The 22,139-nt window shown below is 37.5% G+C and overlaps 1 protein-coding gene across 1 annotated transcript; it reads left to right on the top strand.

Moving 5' to 3' along the window:
• Positions 1 to 6,950: 6,950 nt before the first annotated feature.
• Positions 6,951 to 21,786, top strand: LOC116272483 (alpha-2-macroglobulin-like). The gene is made up of 13 exons (XM_031661237.1): positions 6,951 to 7,383; positions 9,630 to 9,813; positions 10,631 to 10,790; positions 10,956 to 11,008; positions 12,829 to 12,849; positions 13,126 to 13,294; positions 13,753 to 13,837; positions 15,228 to 15,348; positions 16,262 to 16,376; positions 16,522 to 16,631; positions 18,473 to 18,634; positions 21,193 to 21,420; positions 21,662 to 21,786. The coding sequence occupies exons 1-13, from the start codon at positions 7,298 to 7,300 to the stop codon at positions 21,764 to 21,766; spliced, it is 1,599 nt and encodes a 532-aa protein (XP_031517097.1). The 5' UTR covers positions 6,951 to 7,297; the 3' UTR covers positions 21,767 to 21,786.
• Positions 21,787 to 22,139: the final 353 nt, after the last annotated feature.

Genomic DNA, 22,139 nt, shown 5'->3' with positions numbered 1-22,139 from the left:
CTACACTATTTAAAACTTAAGAGCTTTCAATAATATCTTATACAATATATTCCATAATTACTTTTTTATAAATTGTTATGATATTACTGTAAATTGTGGGTTTAGGGACCCACAGTTCAACTAATGGTAAAATAATCTTTTAGCATAACAAAAATTAGAACACCTAAATCTCTTAGAACTTGTCTTAGCCCATTTATATAGTAAGTGCTACATAATTGCTAGCTGTCATTACTTGTTACTGTTGTAGCTATTGTTGTTAGCATCATTATCATCAGCATCATCCGAGTAATTAAGTAAAGTTGGCAAACAACTTTATCTTTCCTGCTTTTAACATTTAACCCCAATGTTTGCTCCCAAACTAAATAGAGCTCTCTAAAATGAAAGTTCTGACACTGGAAAGTTCCACAGTGAACATGAGAGCCACAGTGAACAAAGGGGACTCCTATGGTTAAGAGTCATGAATCAACCCTGTGCACACAAACGCACGAACATACACACATTTATTTTCTGTTCATCAAAGGAAAAGTAATCCTGTAATTCCCCCACTTTGCTTCGTATTCCAAAATAAACTGCAGATAAAGAATAAAATCTAAACACAAATACTTAATGTAGGAAAAAATGTAGGATAATATTTTTACAATTTCAGTATGCATATGCAGAAGTACTTCTTAATCAGAAAATAAATAAAGATAAAGTATTAAAAAAAGAAAGTTAAACAAAGATAAATTATAAGCAACAGAGTTCCTATAAGTGGCGATGGTGTTGAACATCACTAGTAACTGTGAGCTTAAAAAAGAAAAGGCAAAATAGATCATGCTCCCCTCCCCATCAGATTGGTAAAATTTTAAAAGTGATGGGAAAATACACACATGTAAGCATTGCTAGTAAGAAGGTAAGTTGGTAGTCATTTTAGAAAGTTGATGAGATAGTATCTGTAAGTTTAAAATGTATATACTCTTTGACATAGCAAATTCACAGTGGGGACAGATTCATTACACAAAAATATTTCTACATACCCAAAAGTATAAATATGTTAGGACAGCCATTGAATTCTATTGTTTGTAGTAAATTGTTTTAGTCCAGACACTAATTCCTCTGTAGCAAAACATAGGATCTAGTAAAATGGATTATGCGTGGAAATCAGTCCTCTTTAGAAATCTAAAAGAGCAAGTGTATCCTGATTAAAAAGATAAAACGCTTTTTTTTTCTTTTTTTTTTTTTGAGACGGAGTCTCGCTCTGTCCCCCAGGCTGGAGTGCAGTGGCCGGATCTCAGCTCACTGCAAGTTCCGCCTCCCAGGTTCACGCCATTCTCCTGACTCAGCCTCCCGAGTAGCTGGGGCTATAGGCACCCGCCACCTCGCCCGGCTAGTTTTTTGTATTTTTTAGTAGAGACGGGGTTTCACCGTGTTAGCCAGGATAGTCTCGATCTCCTGACCCAGTGATCCGCCAGTCTCGGCCTCCCAAAGTGCTGGGATTACAGGCTTGAGCCACCACGCCCGGCCAACGCTTTTTTTTTTCTTTTTGTGTTTGTTTGTTTGTTTTGAGACAGAGGCTCACTCTGTTACCAGGCTGGAGTGCAGTGGCACAATCTCAGCTCACTGCAACCTCTGCCTCCCGGGTTCAAGCAATTCTCCTGCATCAGCCTCCCATGTAGCTGAGATTACAGGCATGCACCACCACGCCCAGCTAATTTTTGTGTTTTTAGTAGAGATGGGTTTTCACCATGTTGGCCAGGATGGTCTTGATCTCTTGACTTCGTGATCCACCCACCTCAGCCTCCCAAAGTGCTTTTTGATAATTTTGAAAAACGATGGAAGCATATTAGAATGAAAACAAACTGAGGATGTGCTTTTGTCTTTGTATATTCAAATATTTTTTCTCATTAAAAATCAGAAAGGCCGGGTATGATGGCTCATGCCTGTAATCCCAACACTTTGGGGGGCCGAGGTGGGAAGATCACTTGAGGCCAGGACTTCGAGGCTAGCCTGAGCAGCATAGTACGACCCTGTCTCTACAAAAAGCTTAAGAAAAAAATTAGCTGGGCGTGGTGGAGTGCACCTGTAGTCTTAGCTATTTGGGAGGCTGAGATGGGAGGATCACTTGAGCCTAGGACTTCAAGGCTGAGTTGAGCTATGATCTAACCACTGTACTCCAGCCTGGGCGACAGAGCAAGACCCTGTCTCAGAAAAAAAAAAAAAATATTTATACACACACACACACACACACACACACACACACACATGTTAATGAGATAGCACAAATGAGAAAAACTCTGCTCTTTGATCTCTGAGTACATCTCTGTAGATACATATTTCCTTCACTCCAGGTTTTGCCCAAGATACTTGGGCAAAGAAAAAGCCGGTAAACCCTCTAATAGGGTGAATATGGTTATGCCACCTACTGGGCTTTCTAATTTTGGTGGCAGTTAATATGTAACCAGCTGAACTTTTCATTATCGTCACTGTCAGGACTACGGGAAGCTTAAGTGTTCTCTTTTCCAGAACAATGTGCATGAAGTGTACCACTGGTACAATTGAATGCGTTATATTCAGTTCCTGGGAAGCACTACAGCAATACAAGGGGAAATTTTTATTCTATTTATTTTCGTTAAGGCCCATCTACCTCCTAATCCTAATTTCTCTCATTTCCCAAACATTCCTTGCTTGTTCTTAATGTTATGTGTTTTCCTGTATTTTGCTCCTCTACTTTCTTTCCCATGAACTCTCTTTTTCCCTTCCTTTTTTTTTCTCTCTTTACCCCTTCACCTCAGCTTTCTAGCAGTATTTGCTAAATATTTCAAAACTGTATAGAACTTGTTCAAATTGTGTGTTTCCTTTTCTGTCAAGAACTTGCTATTCAGGTAACCCAATTGGTGATTTTTCCTGGAAATGCTGATGGATGCTGTTCCTATAGCAAAACCCAGAACAGAGATGAAATAGATGTCATCCTCAGCCATTAGGATTCAAACGATAAAATTAATTTACATTGGTATCATAAGGATCAGAATGTTAAAGCTGTGTTACACCTAGCGTCTTACATGAAACTACCTCATGAAGGTGAGATCACAGATGTTATTGCCCCACTATTGGCATGAAAGCTGAGGCTCAGAGCAGTTAACTGAGTTACCCAGAACCACACAGCTAAGTTAGAAGTAGGGCTCAGGTGTCCTGGCAACTAACTGGTCCAGTTATTTTTTCCCTCAAGCTCATTTTCCCTCTCCTAAAGAATATGAGGCTGTGTCATGGTGAAAGGGGATTTTAATGATACTTTCCTCTTTATCTGTGATTATAATGAATGTGGCATCTCTGCCATTAAGGATCATTCCTCCACCACATTCTGAATACATCTGCTGCATGCATCCTTCAGAGACCTTCCTCAGGGATCATCCCTTCTCACTCGAAAAAGCTCAACCTCTCCCCTGTCATTTGCATCCGCCACTCAGCATTTTTAGAAGCAATATTTCATTCAAACTTGTTCAAGTTTATCTCCACCTAAAGAAATGTTCCTTTCACCCTGGCATCTCCATCAGGTGCTGCCCCGTTGTTTTTCTCTCCCTCAGACAAACTGCCAAACTGGCTCTAGTTCCTCACATTCCCCACCCCCCTCAGCAAGCTTCTGCCCCACACTGGCACTGAAACAACTGAATCCCAATGTCCTTGTCCCTAAACCCAGCAGAAAAAAAAAATCAATCTAATCAATCTATTATTTGATTTCACAACAGCACTTGACATGGGTAGCCAGGAATTTGTCCATAACAACCTTTATAGATCATCATCTTTGCAACTTATGATGAGGCATCAAATGAATGTTATTAACATTAATCCCTCCTATTTTCAGTCACTAATCCGAGCAAATGATCACTTATTTCTGGCACCTTATAAATCATCTAAATTATGTTACATTTTGAATCAATACATTATAAAATCATACAATCATCTGTAATAATTTTTTAAAATGTTGTGTGCCATTAACGTTGATGCCTTGTATGAAGTCATGACCACTCTGGTCTAGTAGTAATCTTCTATTGACCATTCTCTTCCTAAAGTGTTCCCTTCCTTGGGACTCAGAGACCTCACACTCTCCTGCCTGTGTTTCTTCCTCTCTAACTGGCCCTTCTTCCTCCATTTGGGTGCTCCTGCCCATTGCGTAGACAAGATCTTTCCCTCTAACTCTGTCTTGGGCTCTTTTTCTCTTTTCATCAACATCTTCTACCTGGGTATTATCATCCATTTCCATGGCATCAGCTTTCCCAATAAACTGATATATCCGTAGTCTCTATAAGTAGAGCAGATCTCATCAAGCTAGTGGCATTCAGACTGCTTTAGCTTTAACCAAAAATAAGGGATTTTGTACATGTTCAATAAGCAGTTCCCAACGTAACACTGTAATCACATTTTCACAATTGTGACCTAGGACACTTATAGTAAAGGATACAGACGATTGAGGCAGAAATAGTGACAAAGAAAAATAAGGTTAGGATATAGGTTTTAATGCTGTAACAAACAGACCTCAAAATGCAATGGCTTAACTAATAGGTTTTAATGCTGTAACAAACAGACCTCAAAATGCAATGGCTTAACTAAGAGAATGCATTTCTCTGTCACATGAAGGTCCCAACTAGAGTAGCCTTTTGATGACTCAAGGGCTCAGGCTGCGCCTTGTTTGTGGTTCTGCCTTCCTTAACACATGGCTTCCATCTGATGAGCTACAGCAGTACCTATCACTACAGTCAGCATGTCCACATTGCAGCCTGGGCAAGGAAGAAAGGGGAAGCACAGAACTGTACCTTCCTTTTTAAGTCATGAACTGAAAGTTGCATGTATCACTTCCACTTGCCCTCTAATCACCAGAACTTAGTCATACGCCATACCCAGCTTCAAGGGAGTGGGTTAAGAAATAGAAGTCAACCAGGCAGTCTGCACCCAGCAAAGGATCAGGAGGTCTATTATTAAAGCAGAATTGGAGAAGTGGTAACAGGAACAACCACCAGCCTCTGCTGCATGTATATGAAACAGATGTTTCCCAAATCACTATTCTCACTTATTCTGTCTGGTACATTGTATTTTTCATTATACTCTATTTCATTTTTTTAAATCCTGGTCATGACTCTCAGGTCATGATGTTATAACCCACTTAGATGGTGACACCATAATCTGAAAATTGTTACCTATATTATGTCTAATATTGGTCACTTGAAGTATGGCTAGCCTAAATTGATCTATGTTGTAAGTATAAAATTCACACCAGCTTGTGAAAACAAATTATGAAAAAAAAAGTCTTTAAGGTATCATTAACAATTTTGTATTGGCTAAATGTTGAAATAATCATATTTTGGATATACTGGATTAAATAAAATAGACTATTAAAATTAATTTAGTGTTTCTCTTTATGTAGTTACTAGAAAATTTAAAATTACACAGGGGGTTCACATTATATCTCTAGTAGACCACACTGCTCTAAGCTCAGCATTCAAATGTCAAACTCCCGTGAATATTAATATGTAAATATCCTACAGACACTTACTTCATCTTCCCAACCCTCAGCCCTTTTGTCCTCCTTCTGCTCCCACCAATCTGTGTTTCTTCTGTTTCACCCACTCAGCTAAAGGCAACACAATTCACTCAGTGACAAGCCAGGAAAATGGAAAGACACATTTTCCTTTATTCCTCCATTCATGTATTCACTAAGCACTATAATTACCTCTTAAATATGATATAAATCTGAAAGCTCTTTTCAATACCACCACAATACCATAGTTGAAAATGCCATCAGCTTTCACCTATATTATTACAACAACTCCCATCTGGTCTTCCTGCATCCTGGATCACCTCTTTCCAGCGGCCCTTTCAAATTTCAATAAGAGCAAGTTTTCCAGGAAACAAATCTGAAGTCAATCCACTGATTACTCCTCTGAATACCTTAATATTGTCGACAAGTTCCTTTCTGATTTGAAGCATCAGAAAGGAGTATTTCCTCCATACCAAATAGTTTTCATTTCATGCATGTGCCGTGATTCTTCTCCCTGCCAGACCTTTGCGTCTGTCATTCTTTATACTTAGAAAGCTCTTTTCATCTCCTTGTTCTTCTAGACAACCACTACTCATATTTCAGATCTTAATTTACATTTTGCTTTCCCTCCAAATTTTTTTAAAAGGTTCCAAGTCTGGGTTATGTGCCCTTTCTATGTGCTCCCAGAGCATCCTGAACTTCTCCACTAATATGTTTGGCTACTGTATTTTATACAGTAGTTTTATATTGTATTTTATACTGTATTTTATACAGTAGTTGTTTTTCTGTTTTTCTGCTTTTGCCTCCACAAGAACGTAAAAACCTTTAAGTGCCTGTTTTCATACTTATTTGACCACTCTATCTCTAGAATCTTGCCTGATGTCTAGTCCTAGTAGGATCAAAAAACACTTACAAAGCAGCTGACTAGCTACATGAATAGATGGATGAATAAATGCACGGATGGATGGATGGACTAATGAAACTGTTTAGATGACTTAAAGTTTGCAGAGGAGTATCATATTTGGAAGGCAGTAAGGAAGTTTGTGTAGTCGATGCTAAAGGCAGTTGGGAAGTCTGTTAGGCACAATAGGTCAAAATTCGTTTTTAAAGTCCTGTTACTTCACCTTTCTTTGTTTCACTTTCTTAAAACAGGAAACTCTTTGCTATGATCATTCTTTCAGGGCGTGGCTCTTCATCTCCAATCCAGTAATATCCCTAATGTCAAAAAGCTACTGGTTTAATTCATGTCATTTTCAAAGAGGACTACAGAATTCTGATGTGGCTTCAAACATTTAGGGTAGGCATATCTAATGGAGAACTTGCAGCCACGCTGACTTGTAGTGAAATATCTATTTTGAGCCTGCCCAGTGTTGCTTAAATTGTAGTCTCCTTTGCCAACTATTCATACAAGAGATGTGAGAACCACCATAAAAGGCGTTGTGAGGAGTTGTGGGGGAGTGAGGGAGAGAAGAGGTTGAAAAGCTTATTAGCTGCTTTACGGTAAAACCCAGAGAAAGTGAGCTCTTACGGGAATGTGGCTTTAGCCCTCCAGGGATTCTATTTAGCCCGCCAGGAATTAACTTTGACTATAAATAGGCCATCAATGACCTTTCCAGAGAATGTTCAGAGACCTCAACTTTGTTTAGAGATCTTGTGTGGGTGGAACTTCCTGTTTGCACACAGAGCAGCATAAAGCCCAGTTGCTCTGGGAAGTGTTTGGGACCAGATGAATTGTAGGGAGTAGGGTGTAATACAGTCTGGTCTCCTCCAGCTCCTTCTTTCTGCAACATGGGGAGGAACACACTCCTTCATCCAAGTCTTGTTCTTCTCCTCTTGGTCCTCCTGCCCACAGATGTCTCAGTCTCTGGAAAACCGTAAGTTCCACACAGAAAGCATGAAGCATGAACCTAGAGTCCTTCATTTATTGCAGATTTTTCCATCATTCCTTTTTCTTTCCTATGATACTGTCGCCTTCTTATCTCTAAGGTTCCTTGCAGATTTTATAAATCTGGTTTACTCATTACTTGCTTATTTTTCATCATTCTTCCCCAACTCTCTGAATCTCTAATATGCAAAGCCTTCCTAAGGAGTGTCAGAAATTTTTAGTTTTTTTGAAAGAATAATATTTAGATTTTCCTGTTCATATTGATCTACTTGAGACCATGCTATTTATCTTTTCTTACTTCCTCTTTCTTAAGGGTCCAGTTTCTATTTTATAAAAATAAAGACAATTCTCTCCCACAACCGAACATGAAATAATGCCCTGGAGTATAATAATCTGTAGACTGCCAAATAAAGGAACAATTTGAAATACTGGTGTTGATATTGAAAAAGCGAGAGATTCTAATGTCAGAAGAGAAAACCCTTTTGCAGATGAGGTGGTGAGATGAATTCTTCGTTTCAACACAACTAAAGGAGGAACTAAAGGAAATACCAGCTGATGAGTGATGAGAAGCAATTCTTGATAATAGAGTACTAGGTGATTTTTAGCATGTAATGCAGAAGTTGCAAGAAGTGGTAACAGTGATGCAATTGTTTTACCTGCCATTTACTTACTTTTACGTGAACCATTCTTCTTAGCACTTGTATCTACACAAAACAAAATAGTAACAGAATTAATGTTAGATCTTGTTTAATTCTTGCAATACGGACTATTCATCCATGGATACATAAATTCACTGGGGGGAAAAGCAGTTCATCATTCTCATTAAAGATGTGCTTCAAAAGTATTTTAATTTTATATCTAATATGTATGAATCATACTTTGTAATGTTTTTATTTTGTTTTGATCAGTTATATACAAGTATTTTTTTAAATAGCTCAATCAGAAGGAAATGTTTAATATTTATAAATTTATGGTCACATTCTATTTAAAAGAGGAGTTAAAGTTAAATTTACCTATCCACATATGTTACATATATATGTATTTATGTATATGTATACATATATGTATATATGTGAACATGTGTATACATACATATATGTGTAGATGCTTGATAATAAAGAGGTAAGGATAATTCACAAAATTTTTTGAAATATAAAAATTTAGGATAAACTTCTGTATAGTAATTGGCATGGAAATTCAAATTAGAAAAGGAAAAAAGAAGAGAAAGATATTATATATCAGATCATTAAAAGAATTTTTAATGTATTTTCAAATAGTGATAGTAGGTATCTTATACTACAGTGTTTATTATTCCATGAGAAAATTGTAAAATTAATCTAAGTATTAATTTAAAATATCATCAAAAATAATATCTTTTGCTATTATTTAAAATCATGATAAAAATATGTTTATTTGAAAATATGTAAGGAGCGCACAGTGTCCAAAAATTATTTTAGGAGTTCTGTGAGTAAAACCGTATAAAAACTACAGGATTCATCTTAAATTATGTCAGGGTGCTGAGAAAGTTTCTGTACTTCACGTGAGTTACCAAGGTCTAAAGTCAATCACCAGAGGACCGTTTTTGCATGGAGCCATCGTCTGATCATGAGCTGAAAGGCAAATATTTAAAATGCAAACATCCATGGTTAAGTAACACTCTTAGACTTTATTAGCTGCTTACCACAACTGAGACTGTAAAGCAATGGCTCACTTTCTTTGAGGCTCAGATTCCATATTTGTGGACTGGGAGCGGGTACTTACCATACAATTTTCATAGGGCTGCTGAATGTGTGTATATGTGTGTGTGTGTATGTGTGTATATATATTTTAATGAGAATTCTATAATTTGATTAGCTTTTGTAATGTCCGCATGACTGAGAGCTTGCTTACTTTTTACAGCAACTTGAAGGTAAAATAGATTTACAACATGAACAAATGTAACTACATATTTTTATTTGAATTCAGATGTTCAGAAATTGTTCCTTAAAGTGAAACATGCCTACAAATTTTAATCTGTTAATACCTACCTCAAGTAAAATGTCCACTGCCATGGCATGTGAAGGAAAGAAGAAATAATTCTTACGCATGGCCTTCAACAGCCAAATTTCATGCTCATCAGTATGTCTTCTCTTGGTGTAGAACTGATGATGACAATTATTATGATGGGAAAAAGTGCTGTTGATATCAATGCCTCTCTTCCTTCACTTTCCTCTAACTGAACTGTCTCATTCCCAGGCAGTATATGGTTCTGGTCCCCTCGCTGCTCCACACTGAGACCCCTGAGAAGGGCTGTGTCCTTCTGAGCTACCTGAACGAGACAGTGACTGTAAGTGCTTCCTTGGAGTCTGTCAGGGGAAACAGGAGCCTCTTCACTGACCTGGAGGCAGAGAACGATGTGCTCCACTGCGTCGCCTTTGCTGTGAGTGTGGCTGTTTGACTTAATACACTTGGTTCTTTTAGTCAGGGTCATAGGGATCTAGTATTCTGTCAAGATGAGGCTTTGGGAGGCTGGTAAGAACTTCAGAAAGAATTCAAATGTAGCAAGCTAAGTATAGAAATTGAGGAGCAATGCATGACTCTCCAGCCATGGGAGACAAATATTTACAGGCACACTAAAAATCCACTTAATAATCAAATAGAAACCTACTAGCCAGAAAGGAAAAGAAAAAGAAAATGTGACTTCTTAAAATTAAGATGGAAAAAATATTAATGAAGCAAACTAGGCCAAGGCTCAACATGAGCCACCAGTGGTGGACTGACGGGAACACATTGCTCCACACTACTTCTTAGAGTAAAAATTGTAGAAATTGCCCTGAGCAAAGGTACAATATCTCTTCAGAGTTGTCCACATGTGAGATGCTTACAGCCTAGTGTCAGTAAAATATGGGTTTTTTTCCATAGCCTTTAAAACACGCTTTGACCATGCCCTTTTAGCATGTAACATCAACCTGGTAAAGCTCAGTGTATAAATGAATCAAGACTGTTTTTTTCTGAGCTGTATGAAGATGTGAATCTCATTTATGACCTCTCTTACTGATGTATTTTCCTCCACCTTGTGTCCTGTCTCCCCATTTGTAAAATGGCAGAAGTGATTCCTGTCCCTGCCAACTTTCCCTGCTGAGAACAAGGGAGTGAAGTTAAGTAAGAAGGGCAAAATCTCCAGGGAAGAGTGGAACAGCAAATAGGGGAGACCTGTGGGTGCTGAATGGGGTTTCAGAATCTGTCCTGTATTTCAGGTCCCAAAGTCTTCATCCAATGAGGAGGTAATGTTCCTCACTGTCCAAGTGAAAGGACCAACCCAAGAATTTAAGAAGCGGACCACAGTGATGGTTAAGAACGAGGAAAGTCTGGTCTTTGTCCAGACAGACAAATCAATCTACAAACCGGAGCAGACAGGTAGGAAGAAGCCTACAGACAGAACAACTTCAAAAAGGAAAGATCTTCTTCCCCTGGATGTTCCCCAGGCAAAGTTCTTATAATCTTCGTTCCTTAATAGCTTGTCTTACCAGCCTACAGGCCTACTTTGGGTTTAGGAGCTCATGAAAAATATTTCTGTTTCAGTGAAATTTCGTGTTGTCTCCTTGGATGAAAACTTTCACCCTGTGAACGAGTTGGTGAGTTTTCTATTATCTACATAAAATGATTATCTGTATAAACAGGCTGGGAACCTGTTTTCTGTGTTGAGGGAAGACCAGGGAGAGAAAGAATCTGGTATCACTAACAGTAACTTCTGGCATTACAACAGCACAAGATCCTAATCTAAAACATCATTCCAGGTAAAGAAAGTAGGTAATTCTTTCTGTCTTGGTGCTGGTACTCAGTCAGTTGTCACACAATTAAATTTATTTTTCAGATTGTTCTTAATTAGGACAATTAGAAAGCTACATTAAATAACAGACACAGATAAACCCTCAAAGAACCTAAGCTCCAAAAACATTTTAAAGATTTAGACTTTTTCTATACACACCTACCAAAATCTTCACTGGCAAGGAAAGTCAGGATAATTAATTTGTTCCTCGAGACTAACCCTTGGTATCTGTGATAAGAAACAATTATTTCTATTGTAATGCAGACATCGACCCAAAGTCTTCATTTTTCTCTCCCAAATCAACTTCTTCACATTTTCTTATCTCAAAAAGAGGCAACTCTTCTCTTCTAGCTCCAAAGACAAAAGATTATGGCCTAGTCCTTGTTTCTCTTTCTCTCGTACCCACATCCACCTCACTGGAAAATCATGTTGGCTTAAAATATATTCAGACAATTTCTCATCATCTGAACTACTGCTGCAAGCTAGTGCTAGCCAATATCATCTCTAAACAAGATCATTGCAATAACCTTCAAAGTGGTCTCCCAGCTTCTACTTTCACTCTTCTATCTAAAATGAGGCACCACTTCCATCACTCTGTCAGCCTAACTCTGCTTTGTTTTTGTATTGGCACTTACCACCATCCTATACATACTGGTTTTTAAAAATCTGCCCATTTCTATTATAACATAAGCTCCATTAAAGCAGGCACATTGTTCTTTTGTGCGTGGTTATATTCTCAACACCTAGAATGATACATAGCACATGAGAAGTTACTTAACAAATATTAGTTTTAAAAAATGAGTAAACATTGATAGTAGCTCCTTTATCAATATTTATTCATTTTTAAAAGTAATATTTATTAAATTAATATTTATTAATGAAATATGTCCATTCCTCCTCATTCTTAGAACTACCTAAGAATTCCATGACCCCTCTTAATGATTACATCTGAACATATTTACCTATAGTTACATAAGTGTTTATTTCTTAACCTGTAAAATTGCATAGCAAAGGACTGATCTTCACTAGGATGCTATAAGCACTTAAGAAAGGTTAATAAATCCATTTTTAGTAAATGGCACTTTACATGTATATTTGTTGCTGAAGGCCTAGTACGTTTTTAACATTTATTAATTGCTTAAAATAGATTAATGAAAAGTTCTATAAAATTTAATCTGGAATATTTCTGTATTTCACTATAGAGGGAATTATTCTACGTAAAACTAATTTAGATTTATTAATTTTTTATTTTTTAATTTTTGTGGAAACATAGTAGGTGTATATATTTATGGGTTACATAAGATATTTTGATACAGGCATGCAGTGCACGATAATGATTATGGATAATTATTATCATTATCCATATCATTATCCATGATATGGATAATAATTATTATCATGCATTGCATGCCTATATCAATAAATGGAGTACCCATCCCCTCAAACGTTTATTCTTTGTGTTACAAACAACCCAATTATACTTTTAGTTATTTTTAAATGTACAATTAAATTATTTTTTACTATATTCACCCTGTTGTGCTAGCAAACACTAGCTGCTTTGCTTATAAATGAGATTTAAGAATATTTGAAAATAAGTATAAACTTCTTTTTTCTTTTATCTTTCAGATTCCACTAGTATACATTCAGGTAAGCAACATGAAACATTCCATATTAGAAGGAAAGCAATAAGTATAGGGAAAATGTTCTTATTTGAGAGGTTTTTACAGTATCTCAGAAACTTGTCATTAAAGGAGAAGCCTTCCAACTCCCATAGAGCTAGATGGCTCTAACTAATCTCCTCTCCTCACCCTTTACTATTATCCCATTTGTCCTTTTTGTAGATAACTTAGGGTTTCCATAGATATCCTTTATTAGCTCCAATGCTCCAGGTGCTTTTGTAAGTTATAATTAATTCACTCATAGGATCCCAAAGGAAATCGCATCGCACAATGGCAGAGTTTCCAGTTAGAGGGTGGCCTCAAGCAATTGTCTTTTCCCCTCTCATCAGAGCCCTTCCAGGGCTCCTACAAGGTGGTGGTACAGAAGAAATCAGGTAGAAGGACAGAGCACGCTTTCACCGTGGAGGAATTTGGTATGGATCATGAAAAGTCATCGAACATGATTTTTCTTCATATTTAAACTCTTAGAGCCTGGAATTTAAGCTCATTTGGAGTCTTTCCATTTCCCATGGGTGACATTGGGCTTGGAGTAGAACTAATTACACCTAAGTCCAACGAGGACATCAGTGATTTGTGAATAGGACTTCACATAGCTTGGTTATTTTCTGTAGCAATATTTAATACCAATCCCTGAAATTAAAACATTATTGTTTTAACTGAGTTTTCCATAACTAAGCATACAGTGATCTCTCATAGTCCCTCAACTGAAATCTTCCTTTGAGAGGAGGGGGGATAAGACTATATTGGAGAGCAGAGCTACCTTTTTCAGAGCCCTAAAATATTATTAGGGAACCGTTACAGGGAACTTGAAAATATGAATTCCCCCAAAGTTGAAAACCAATCACCAACCTTCTTTATCACCAATCAACAGTTCTTCCCAAGTTTGAAGTACAAGTAACAGTGCCAAAGATAATCACCATCTTGGAAGAAGAGATGAATGTATCAGTGTGTGGCCTGTGAGTTCATTTTTAAAAAATCTTTTGTGGGGGATTATTTAAAAAGAGATTCATTATTTGGGATATTTAGCTACTCTCTTTAGGAGTAGTGGCAACACAAAAATTTTAAGTGCTTTGACAGCATCCTCCTCTCTAGAATGTTGTTCTCCTGTTGCTTTTCTATTTTTCCTTTTTATTTTCTTTCACGTTCTTATCAGCACTATTCTATCATGAGGTAAGAAACTGTTTCTAGAGAGGTTATGCTAATAGGATTGATTCTGAAAGTGACAAAACTGCACACATACACACACACACACACACACACACAATGGGAAGGGTGGATAGTGTTGAAGGGTATTGGCTCTGCCTTCACCAAAAATAACCAAACATATATTAGGGAGATAATTAACACATGGCTATAGGGGAAATTCAATCATCAACAGATCATTTACCTGACCTTGCATGCTTGCTGGAAAAATCACTGAGATTCAGAATTTGTAGAGATAGGCATACAACTGAAATCTCATCTAACTTACTGGTCGACCTAAGGCTGGTCTACATACCTCTCTGCACTGACATTTTTACGAGACTGAACGTGATCTCTCAAGACAGTCTCTTCCAACCTTGAAAACTCTTGTGTCCTGGGTCTTATGCTCCTAACCTTGGTGGCACACAGTAGCAGTAGCAGAAAGAGCAGGTATAGTGAAGGAATCAGTCCTGCCCAAAGATCACACAGGGAACACACCTGCTATTCAGCTGGGCCCCTGCTCCAGTTCTGTCTCACAGTAACGGCCAAGTTTCTGGTTCCTCATAACTAGTGTGATCTTGTAAATAGAGATACAGAGGACATTCTCAAATAGGAAAGGAGACAAACACACTTGGAAACCCAGCAATCGTCTGTGACATATTTATGACACAATCCCACTTTTGTAAAAAAGTAAACAAGTAAAACTCGATATAGAGATGGCTGCACATGGGGAGAGGATGATGGAAGAAGAGACACTATCGTACTAATAGGTTGTATTCCTAGGTAGACGTGAGGGTGTTTGTTTCTTCTCTTTGCTTTTTTTTGTTCTGCTTTGTTTTGTTTGTTTCGTTTTGCTGGTATTATTTTTTCTTTTAAGTACAAGTTTAAGTTTTATAATAAGGAAGTTTTTTTGAGATAAAGCTAAAAAAAAATCAAGGAAAAAAAGAAATGATAAAAGAAGAATCTAGTAAATTTCAGCATGTTGCAATGGAGATTTCTATAAGAGCCATTAGTGACTCTTATCTTCAGTATTGTGTGAGCCCGCAGAGAGCAGCGGGAAGTATAGACAGGGAGTATACTGTAGGTAAAAGGGAGATATAAATAGCTAGAAAATGGAGAGGTTCAGTGCCTGCTCTGATTCCTTTGGGAACGTTCTCATGACAGATACACATATGGGAAGCCTGTCCCAGGACATGTGACTATGAGCATTTGCAGAAAGTATAGTGACGCTTCTGACTGCTTTGGTGAAGATTCAAAGGCTTTCTGTGAGAAATTCAGTGGACAGGTAGGTTGAACACTGTTTTTTCTAGAGAATGACAATAAAGGCATTGTTGAAAAGCAGTGAGTTGCAGCATTTTTCTGATGCAGGAAGAGAACAATCTAGAAGAGAATTCCATGTTAGCTATTGTAATTTTTCAAAAAAATCATGAACTTAGCACAATGGGAATTATTTATTTCTTGTAATTGCCCATTGTGAGTGTTTCAGAATGATAGACGCTGAGCCATCTGAAGCCTCCATGGGCATTCATTTCTACAAAGGAAGGAGAAAAACCATACACCTCTTAACTGCCTTAGCTGGCCAGGGCATCAGTTCTGCTCTGTCTTTGAGCAAGAACCTAACACATGGCCCCACCAAGATGCCAGACAGATACAGTCCACATATGGGAGGCCACTTCCCAGCCACAGCTGAATATTATGGAGGAGGAACCAGACTTTGATGAGGAGTTCTAATGGTCAAGAGCAGATGTACTGTGTATTTCAAAATAGCAAATGGACAGGACTTGAACTATTTCCAACACATAGAAATGATAAATATTTCAGTTGGTAGGCATCCTAAATCCCGCGGTGGGATCATTACACATTCTATGCATGTAACAAAATATCTCGTGTACCCCATAAATATGTATAAATATTATGCATCCTTTGTACAAAAAAAGATTACTCTCCAAATTTTAAGACATTTCTGTCGCATTCTATCTAGGGAATTTCAGATACCAAGAAATACATCTGTCAATTATACATGAGACATTGTTGTGAAATTTAATATTTAGTTGCTAGAGAATATTTATCATGTCCTCGTCATAGAAAATGCCTACATGATGTTGTACCCCCACAAAAATCACACCAGATTAACTGACCAATGATCTATTTAGTATAATATGCATTGTATTTTTGTATTTTATTTTCTCCCTTCTTAGCTAAACAGCCATGGCTGCTTCTATCAGCAAGTAAAAACCAAGGTCTTCCAGTTGAAGAGGAAGGAGTATGAAATGAAACTTCACACTGAGGCCAAGATCCAAGAAGAAGGAACAGGTTTGTGTACTACATGGGTGTAAGAGAAAAAACAGTAGACATTGATTTTCTTAGCCAAATAATGAATTGTAAGTTGAGGGGAGGTAATAAAATTTTAGAGACATCATTCTTCCCAAAAAGAACGTATTGTTTTCTTCTTTTCCAGTAGTGGAATTGACTGGAAAGAAGTCCAGTGAAATCACAAGAACCATAACCAAACTCTCATTTGTGAAAGTGGACTCAAACTTTAGACAAGGGATTCCCTTCTTTGGGCAGGTGGAGTATTTTCCAGTTCACTCATCAACCCATGTACTATTACCTAATTAGCACAATAGTTATGGTTTCTGCTAAAACAATGCCTGGTTAATGTCATCATTTAATATAACCAAAGGTATAAAATATCACCACGGTTGATTAGTATAACCAAAGGTATAAAACTACATAAAAATAGATTTATTCTTCTGTAAATTTGTATATGAAATGTATGTAATTATCCTAAAGCCTTATTAAAATTAGTAGAGATTTTCCCCTCCTTTTAAAACAGCATTGTACAAGTCACACAATCTGCTTCTCATGGTTTACCAGGCAGTCTCAGGTTTTTATGACATTTTCTCACAAGAATCTCAAAATTCATGCTGATCGGTTTCATTATGATGCTAACACTAACTTTGTATGGAAACAGGTGGGTAGGTGGTTTTAATTTTTATTTTGAAGTAGTAAAGATTCTACAATAATGTTTATTTCATGGATAGTATATTTACACTATTTTTCTATAATAACAAGTATATTTCTAAAACAGTGAACATGGGGTAAAACACTGCTATTTAAGGTTCTCAGATTTTTGAATTATGACTTTTCATAGTATCTACCAAAAAAAATCTTCTCTTACGATGTTTCTGTTGTCAGCAGATGTACAAATGGATCTTTATGACTCTAGAAGTCTGAGATGACAGTTACATGTGCCTCAATGTGTATTTACTGTGTATCATTTTCTTAATGTAAATGTTATAGGATTTCAGCTATGAAGGGTGTAAAAGAGGCATAAATTCAACAAAGTAGCGTACATTCTGGAAGGCTTGGTTATGTCGTGACACCAAAATGTATTCAACTTCCTAAAATGAAAGGGCAGCTCATTTGTAAATTTCTCAGAAAGATAGTGTACTTTTTAAGTATATTTTATTGCTGTTAAATATCCTATTTGTCAGAAGAGCCTCTAGCTAGAAGAAAATCAGAATTATGTGCCTATTCTTGTCTTTCTACATGCAGCCAACATTTCATTGGCAAACTTAGATTTTGTAAATCAATTATGGGTACTGATGGGGGTCAGCCTGTTGTTCTTCCTGCTACCAAATGTAGCTTATACCGAAAAAGAATCACCACCTTTACAATCTGAGCTGGACTACTCAACTGCCGACACAATATTAGCAGTAAATTAGCTTTGGCGACTTATTTAATACTGTGTGCCTCTTTCCAATTTTACATTTTTCACTTGGGAAGTCTGCCATAAAATCTGCCTGCCTTCCAAAAGGCTGAAGATCTAGGTTGAGAAGCAGAGACCATGTCTAAGACAGCTAGAGAAACACACGGGACAATGTATTGGCAATTGTTTACTTGTGCACTTTTGAGACTTCAGACACTAATCTATAGGAAGTTAATGGTCCACCCCAAAATAGGTGTTTGGGGCACAAATAAATTTAGTTAATAGATTTAGATATTTCATTATCATATTACTCTAGTGCTCTGTGACTCTCTAAGAGTTATATATAATAATACACAGCACTTCCAAAATATCTAGAATACATTTTTCAGGTCACCCTTGTTATTATCTCTATCACTGTCTATCCCTTCACACTGCTCTGTTTTTCTTCTTAGGATTGATTACTACTAAATTAGTGTATGTTATATATGTATTTATTTAGCATCTGTCTCTTTCACTAGACAGTAAGCTCTGTGATGGAAGAAACTTTGTTTTTTGTTTTTTGTTTTTCACTACTGTGTCCTCAGTGCCTGGAACCATGTTCAACATAGAGGAGGCACTTAAAAATGTGATAAAATGAATATGTTTGGTGCCTATTAGTTATTACCGATGTAACTCATCCATAGTTTTTAATCTTCAGGTGCGCCTGGTAGATGGGAAAGGCGTCCCTATACCAAATGAAGTCATATTCATCAGAGGAAATGAAGCAAACTATTACTCCAATGCTACCACGGATGAGCATGGCCTTGTACAGTTCTCTATCAACACCACCAACGTTATGGGTACCACTCTTACTGTTAGGGTAAGTTTGGAAAGAAGTTACCAATAACATGAAGTAGCCTTGAAAACAAGGTTGCAACCTAAGGGTGATAAAATTTCCAAACTGTGTTTAGTTCTATGGAGAGAAAAAGCTGGCAATTAGAAACCAATTTAAGGTTAACTTTTTTAAAGTTTATGAAAAGAAGGCAGTATATTGTTGTGATTAAAAGTGCAGGTTAGACTTTAACAGTGTTGCTGGGAACGTAAAATGGTGCAACCACTATGAAAAACAGTATAGTAGTTCCTGAAAAAAATTTAAAAATAGAATGACCATATGATCCAGTAATCCTACTTCTGGACATATATTCAAAAGAATCGAAAGCAGGGTCTCAAAGAGATATTTGCACACCCATGTTCATAGCCCCACTATCCACAATAGCTGAGAGATGGAGGCTACCCAAATGTCCATCAAGGGATGAACAGGTAAACAAAATGTGGTATATAAATACAACAGAATATTATGCAGCCTGAGAAGGGAAGGAAATCCTGTCACATGCTACAGCATGAATGATCCTTGAGGACAGTACGGTAAGTGAAATAAGCCAGTCACAATAAGACCAATACTATATGATTCACTTATATGGGGGTTTCTAAAGTAGTCAAAGTCATAGAAACAGAAAACAGGATGGTGGCTGCCAAGGGCTAGGGAAAGAGAGAAATGGGGAACTGCTCTTATTGGTATTCAGGTTTAGTTTTACAAGGTGAAAAGTTCTGGAGATCTGTTGCACAACAGATATACTTACCACTGCCAAACTGTACACTAAAGAATAATGAAGATGGTAATTTTATGTTTTGTGTGTGTTTGTGTATGTGTGTATGTATAATACTTTTTTGAAAAGTGTGAATTCCAGGCTCTGAATCAGATAAAGTGGTTAAAAATACTGGCTCAACCCTATTTTAAGGAATTAACTAAAACCTCTATGCTTCATTTCCTCATCTGTAAAATGATTGCAATATTAACACCTAACTTTTGGGGTGGTTGCGAAGATTAAGTGAAATAATACATATTGAAGCACTTAGTAAGCCCCCTTTAACTGTTAGATACTTTTACTATAAAAGCCAATTCTAACATAATTAGCATTTAGTTTTAAAAATGTATACTCCAAAAATTATTACCTTACTTTATTTTGTTTTGCTATTCTAATTTTCTCCAGATGACCTGTTCATACCAATATAACTTGGTCAGTATAACATGCAGTCCTCTATTGATCAAGAGAGACATAGACATGTCTATAGATACATGGATATACAATACATATTCAATATGTATTACATAATCATGGTAATGGAAAACCCCTGCCTCTTTAGAGTCCTTGCGTTGTTATAGAGAAATAAATAATGCGTTGTATTTATTTAGCTTTAATAGATGGCATAAAAGCACCTACCTCTAATAAACTCAAATTTGAACATTTACTCATTTCAAAAAGTGTCTTGAATGCTTTCTACATGCCAGGCACTGTGCCAGTCTTGACAATGAAATTATTATTTCTACATGCTCCCTGTTTGGGGTGATCATATATGTATTGTCACCAAAATATATATTAAGATATAAACAAAATGTTTTGCTCAAGGATTCACTAGTGCTATTGGGAGCTGGGGATGAAGGTAGAGGGAGCCTGGAAGGAGCTAAGGAATAGCTCCTACAGGAAGAAAAGTTGGAAATATAACCCAGTTAGGGCCTCTGAGGCATTAGAATCCAGACTGCAGGGAGTATTAAAACTAATCAGCCTAGGCGGGGCACCGTAGCTCACGCCTGTAATCCCAGCACTTTGGGAGGCTGAGGTGGGTGGATTGCTCGAGGCCAGGAGTTTGAGACCAGCCTGGGCAACGTGGTGAAACCCCATCTCTACAAAATATACAAAAAATTAGCTGGGTGGGGTGGCATGCACCTGTAGTCCCAGCAACTCAGGAGGCTGAGTGGGAGGATCACTTGAGCCCGGGAGGCAGAGATTGCACTGAACCAAGATTGTGCCACTGCACTCCAGCATGGGCGACAGAGCAAAACCCTGTCTCAAAACAATAACAATAATAGCAATCAGCCTAAGACAGCCCAGAAGAGGTAGACTTCAGCTAATTCATCAGTTCAGCTCTTAAACCAATGCTTTTTATCAATGTCTTCTCAGACCCCTAAAGTTACAATATTTTATTTATTCATAAGGCCCACTCAAAATCCACCCTAAAAGAGGCAGCTGCTCTCTGAAAGCACAGTTCTTCCATTTCTAGAGATTATTTACTCTCCTCAATGAAGTTTCATAGCTCCAGTGTCTTTCAGGCAAGCTAATCAGAGCAAAGGATGCTTCTTTTTATCCTCTTAAGAAATATACATCTCAATCCCAGGAGGCTCCGCAGTGTAAAGCCACAAAACACGCCTGCATTTAAAGCAGAGAAACAAAATACGGGGTCCTTCTCCCACTTTTCATTGTAGAACAAAAGATTTCTAGCTACTAGTTAAGGTAGCACAGCAAACTTACACAGTTTTGTGAGAACATTAATTTTTATGACATATAATCTAAAAATAACATAATTTTTCTAATTCATTAGGTCAAACACAAGGATCGTAGTCCCTGTTACGGCTACCAGTGGGTGTCAGAAGAACACGAAGAGGCCCATCACACTGCTTATCTTGTGTTCTCCCCAAGCAAGAGCTTTGTCCACCTTGAGCCCCTGCCTCATGAACTACCGTGTGGCCAAACTCAGACAGTCCAGGCACATTATATTCTGAACGGAGGCGCCCTGCAGGGACTGAAGAAGCTCTCCTTCTATTATCTGGTGAGAAGGGAGGTTACTGCGTTGACTTCTCTGTAGGCAAAAGCTGTCTGTGGAGCAAGTGATCATGAAGTTCTGTAGATGTCATTACTTCGACTTCTTATCCATGTTCCTTTTGAAAGTTTGACTTCTCTTGAGGTGGATTATTACCAGCAGGAACCCAATAAAACAAGTATATTGAAGTGAGACTGAAGCATGTTCTCTGTTTGGCACATTCAGTTTCTTTTTATTTCCTTTTTTGCAGATAATGGCAAGGGGAGGCATTGTCCGAACTGGGACTCATGGACTGCTTGTGAAGCAGGAACACAGTGAGTATTTCCATCATCTCTGCATTGCTACCCCATTCTGACCCATTCAACCTTACACCATGAAAGTATGAGAATATTTTCCCTTTTTTCCCAAAGGTTTTTGGGGGAACAGGTGGTGTTTGGTAACATGAATAAATTCTTTAGTAGTGATTTCTGAGATTTTGGTGCACCCATCACCTGAGCAGTATACATTGTACCCAATTTGCAGTCTTTTATCCCTCACTCCCTTTCCACCCTTCACCCTGAATCCACAAAGTCCATTGTATCATTCTTATGCCTTTGCATCCTCATAGCCTGGCTCCCACTTCCTAATAGCTTAGCTGCCACTTCCTAATAGCTTAGCTCCTACTTATGAGTGAAAACATATGATGTTTGGTTTGCCATTCCTGACCTGGAAATATTGGGAATACTTTC

Source organism: Papio anubis, unplaced genomic scaffold (assembly GCF_008728515.1).
Source record: "Papio anubis isolate 15944 unplaced genomic scaffold, Panubis1.0 scaffold113, whole genome shotgun sequence".
NCBI lineage: Eukaryota > Metazoa > Chordata > Mammalia > Primates > Cercopithecidae > Papio > Papio anubis.
Note: the sequence above shows the minus strand (reverse complement) of the source record. Positions and strands in the feature narration are given on the sequence as shown.

Coding starts and splice junctions, on each gene's coding strand:
- LOC116272483 (XM_031661237.1), top strand. CDS start 7,298: ATGGGGAGGAACACACTCCTTCATCCAAGTCTTGTTCTTCTCCTCTTG. Junction 12,850..13,125: donor TTCCACTAGTATACATTCAG/GTAAGCAACATG, acceptor ATTCACTCATAG/GATCCCAAAGGAAATCGCAT. Junction 15,349..16,261: donor GTGAGAAATTCAGTGGACAG/GTAGGTTGAACA, acceptor CTCCCTTCTTAG/CTAAACAGCCATGGCTGCTT.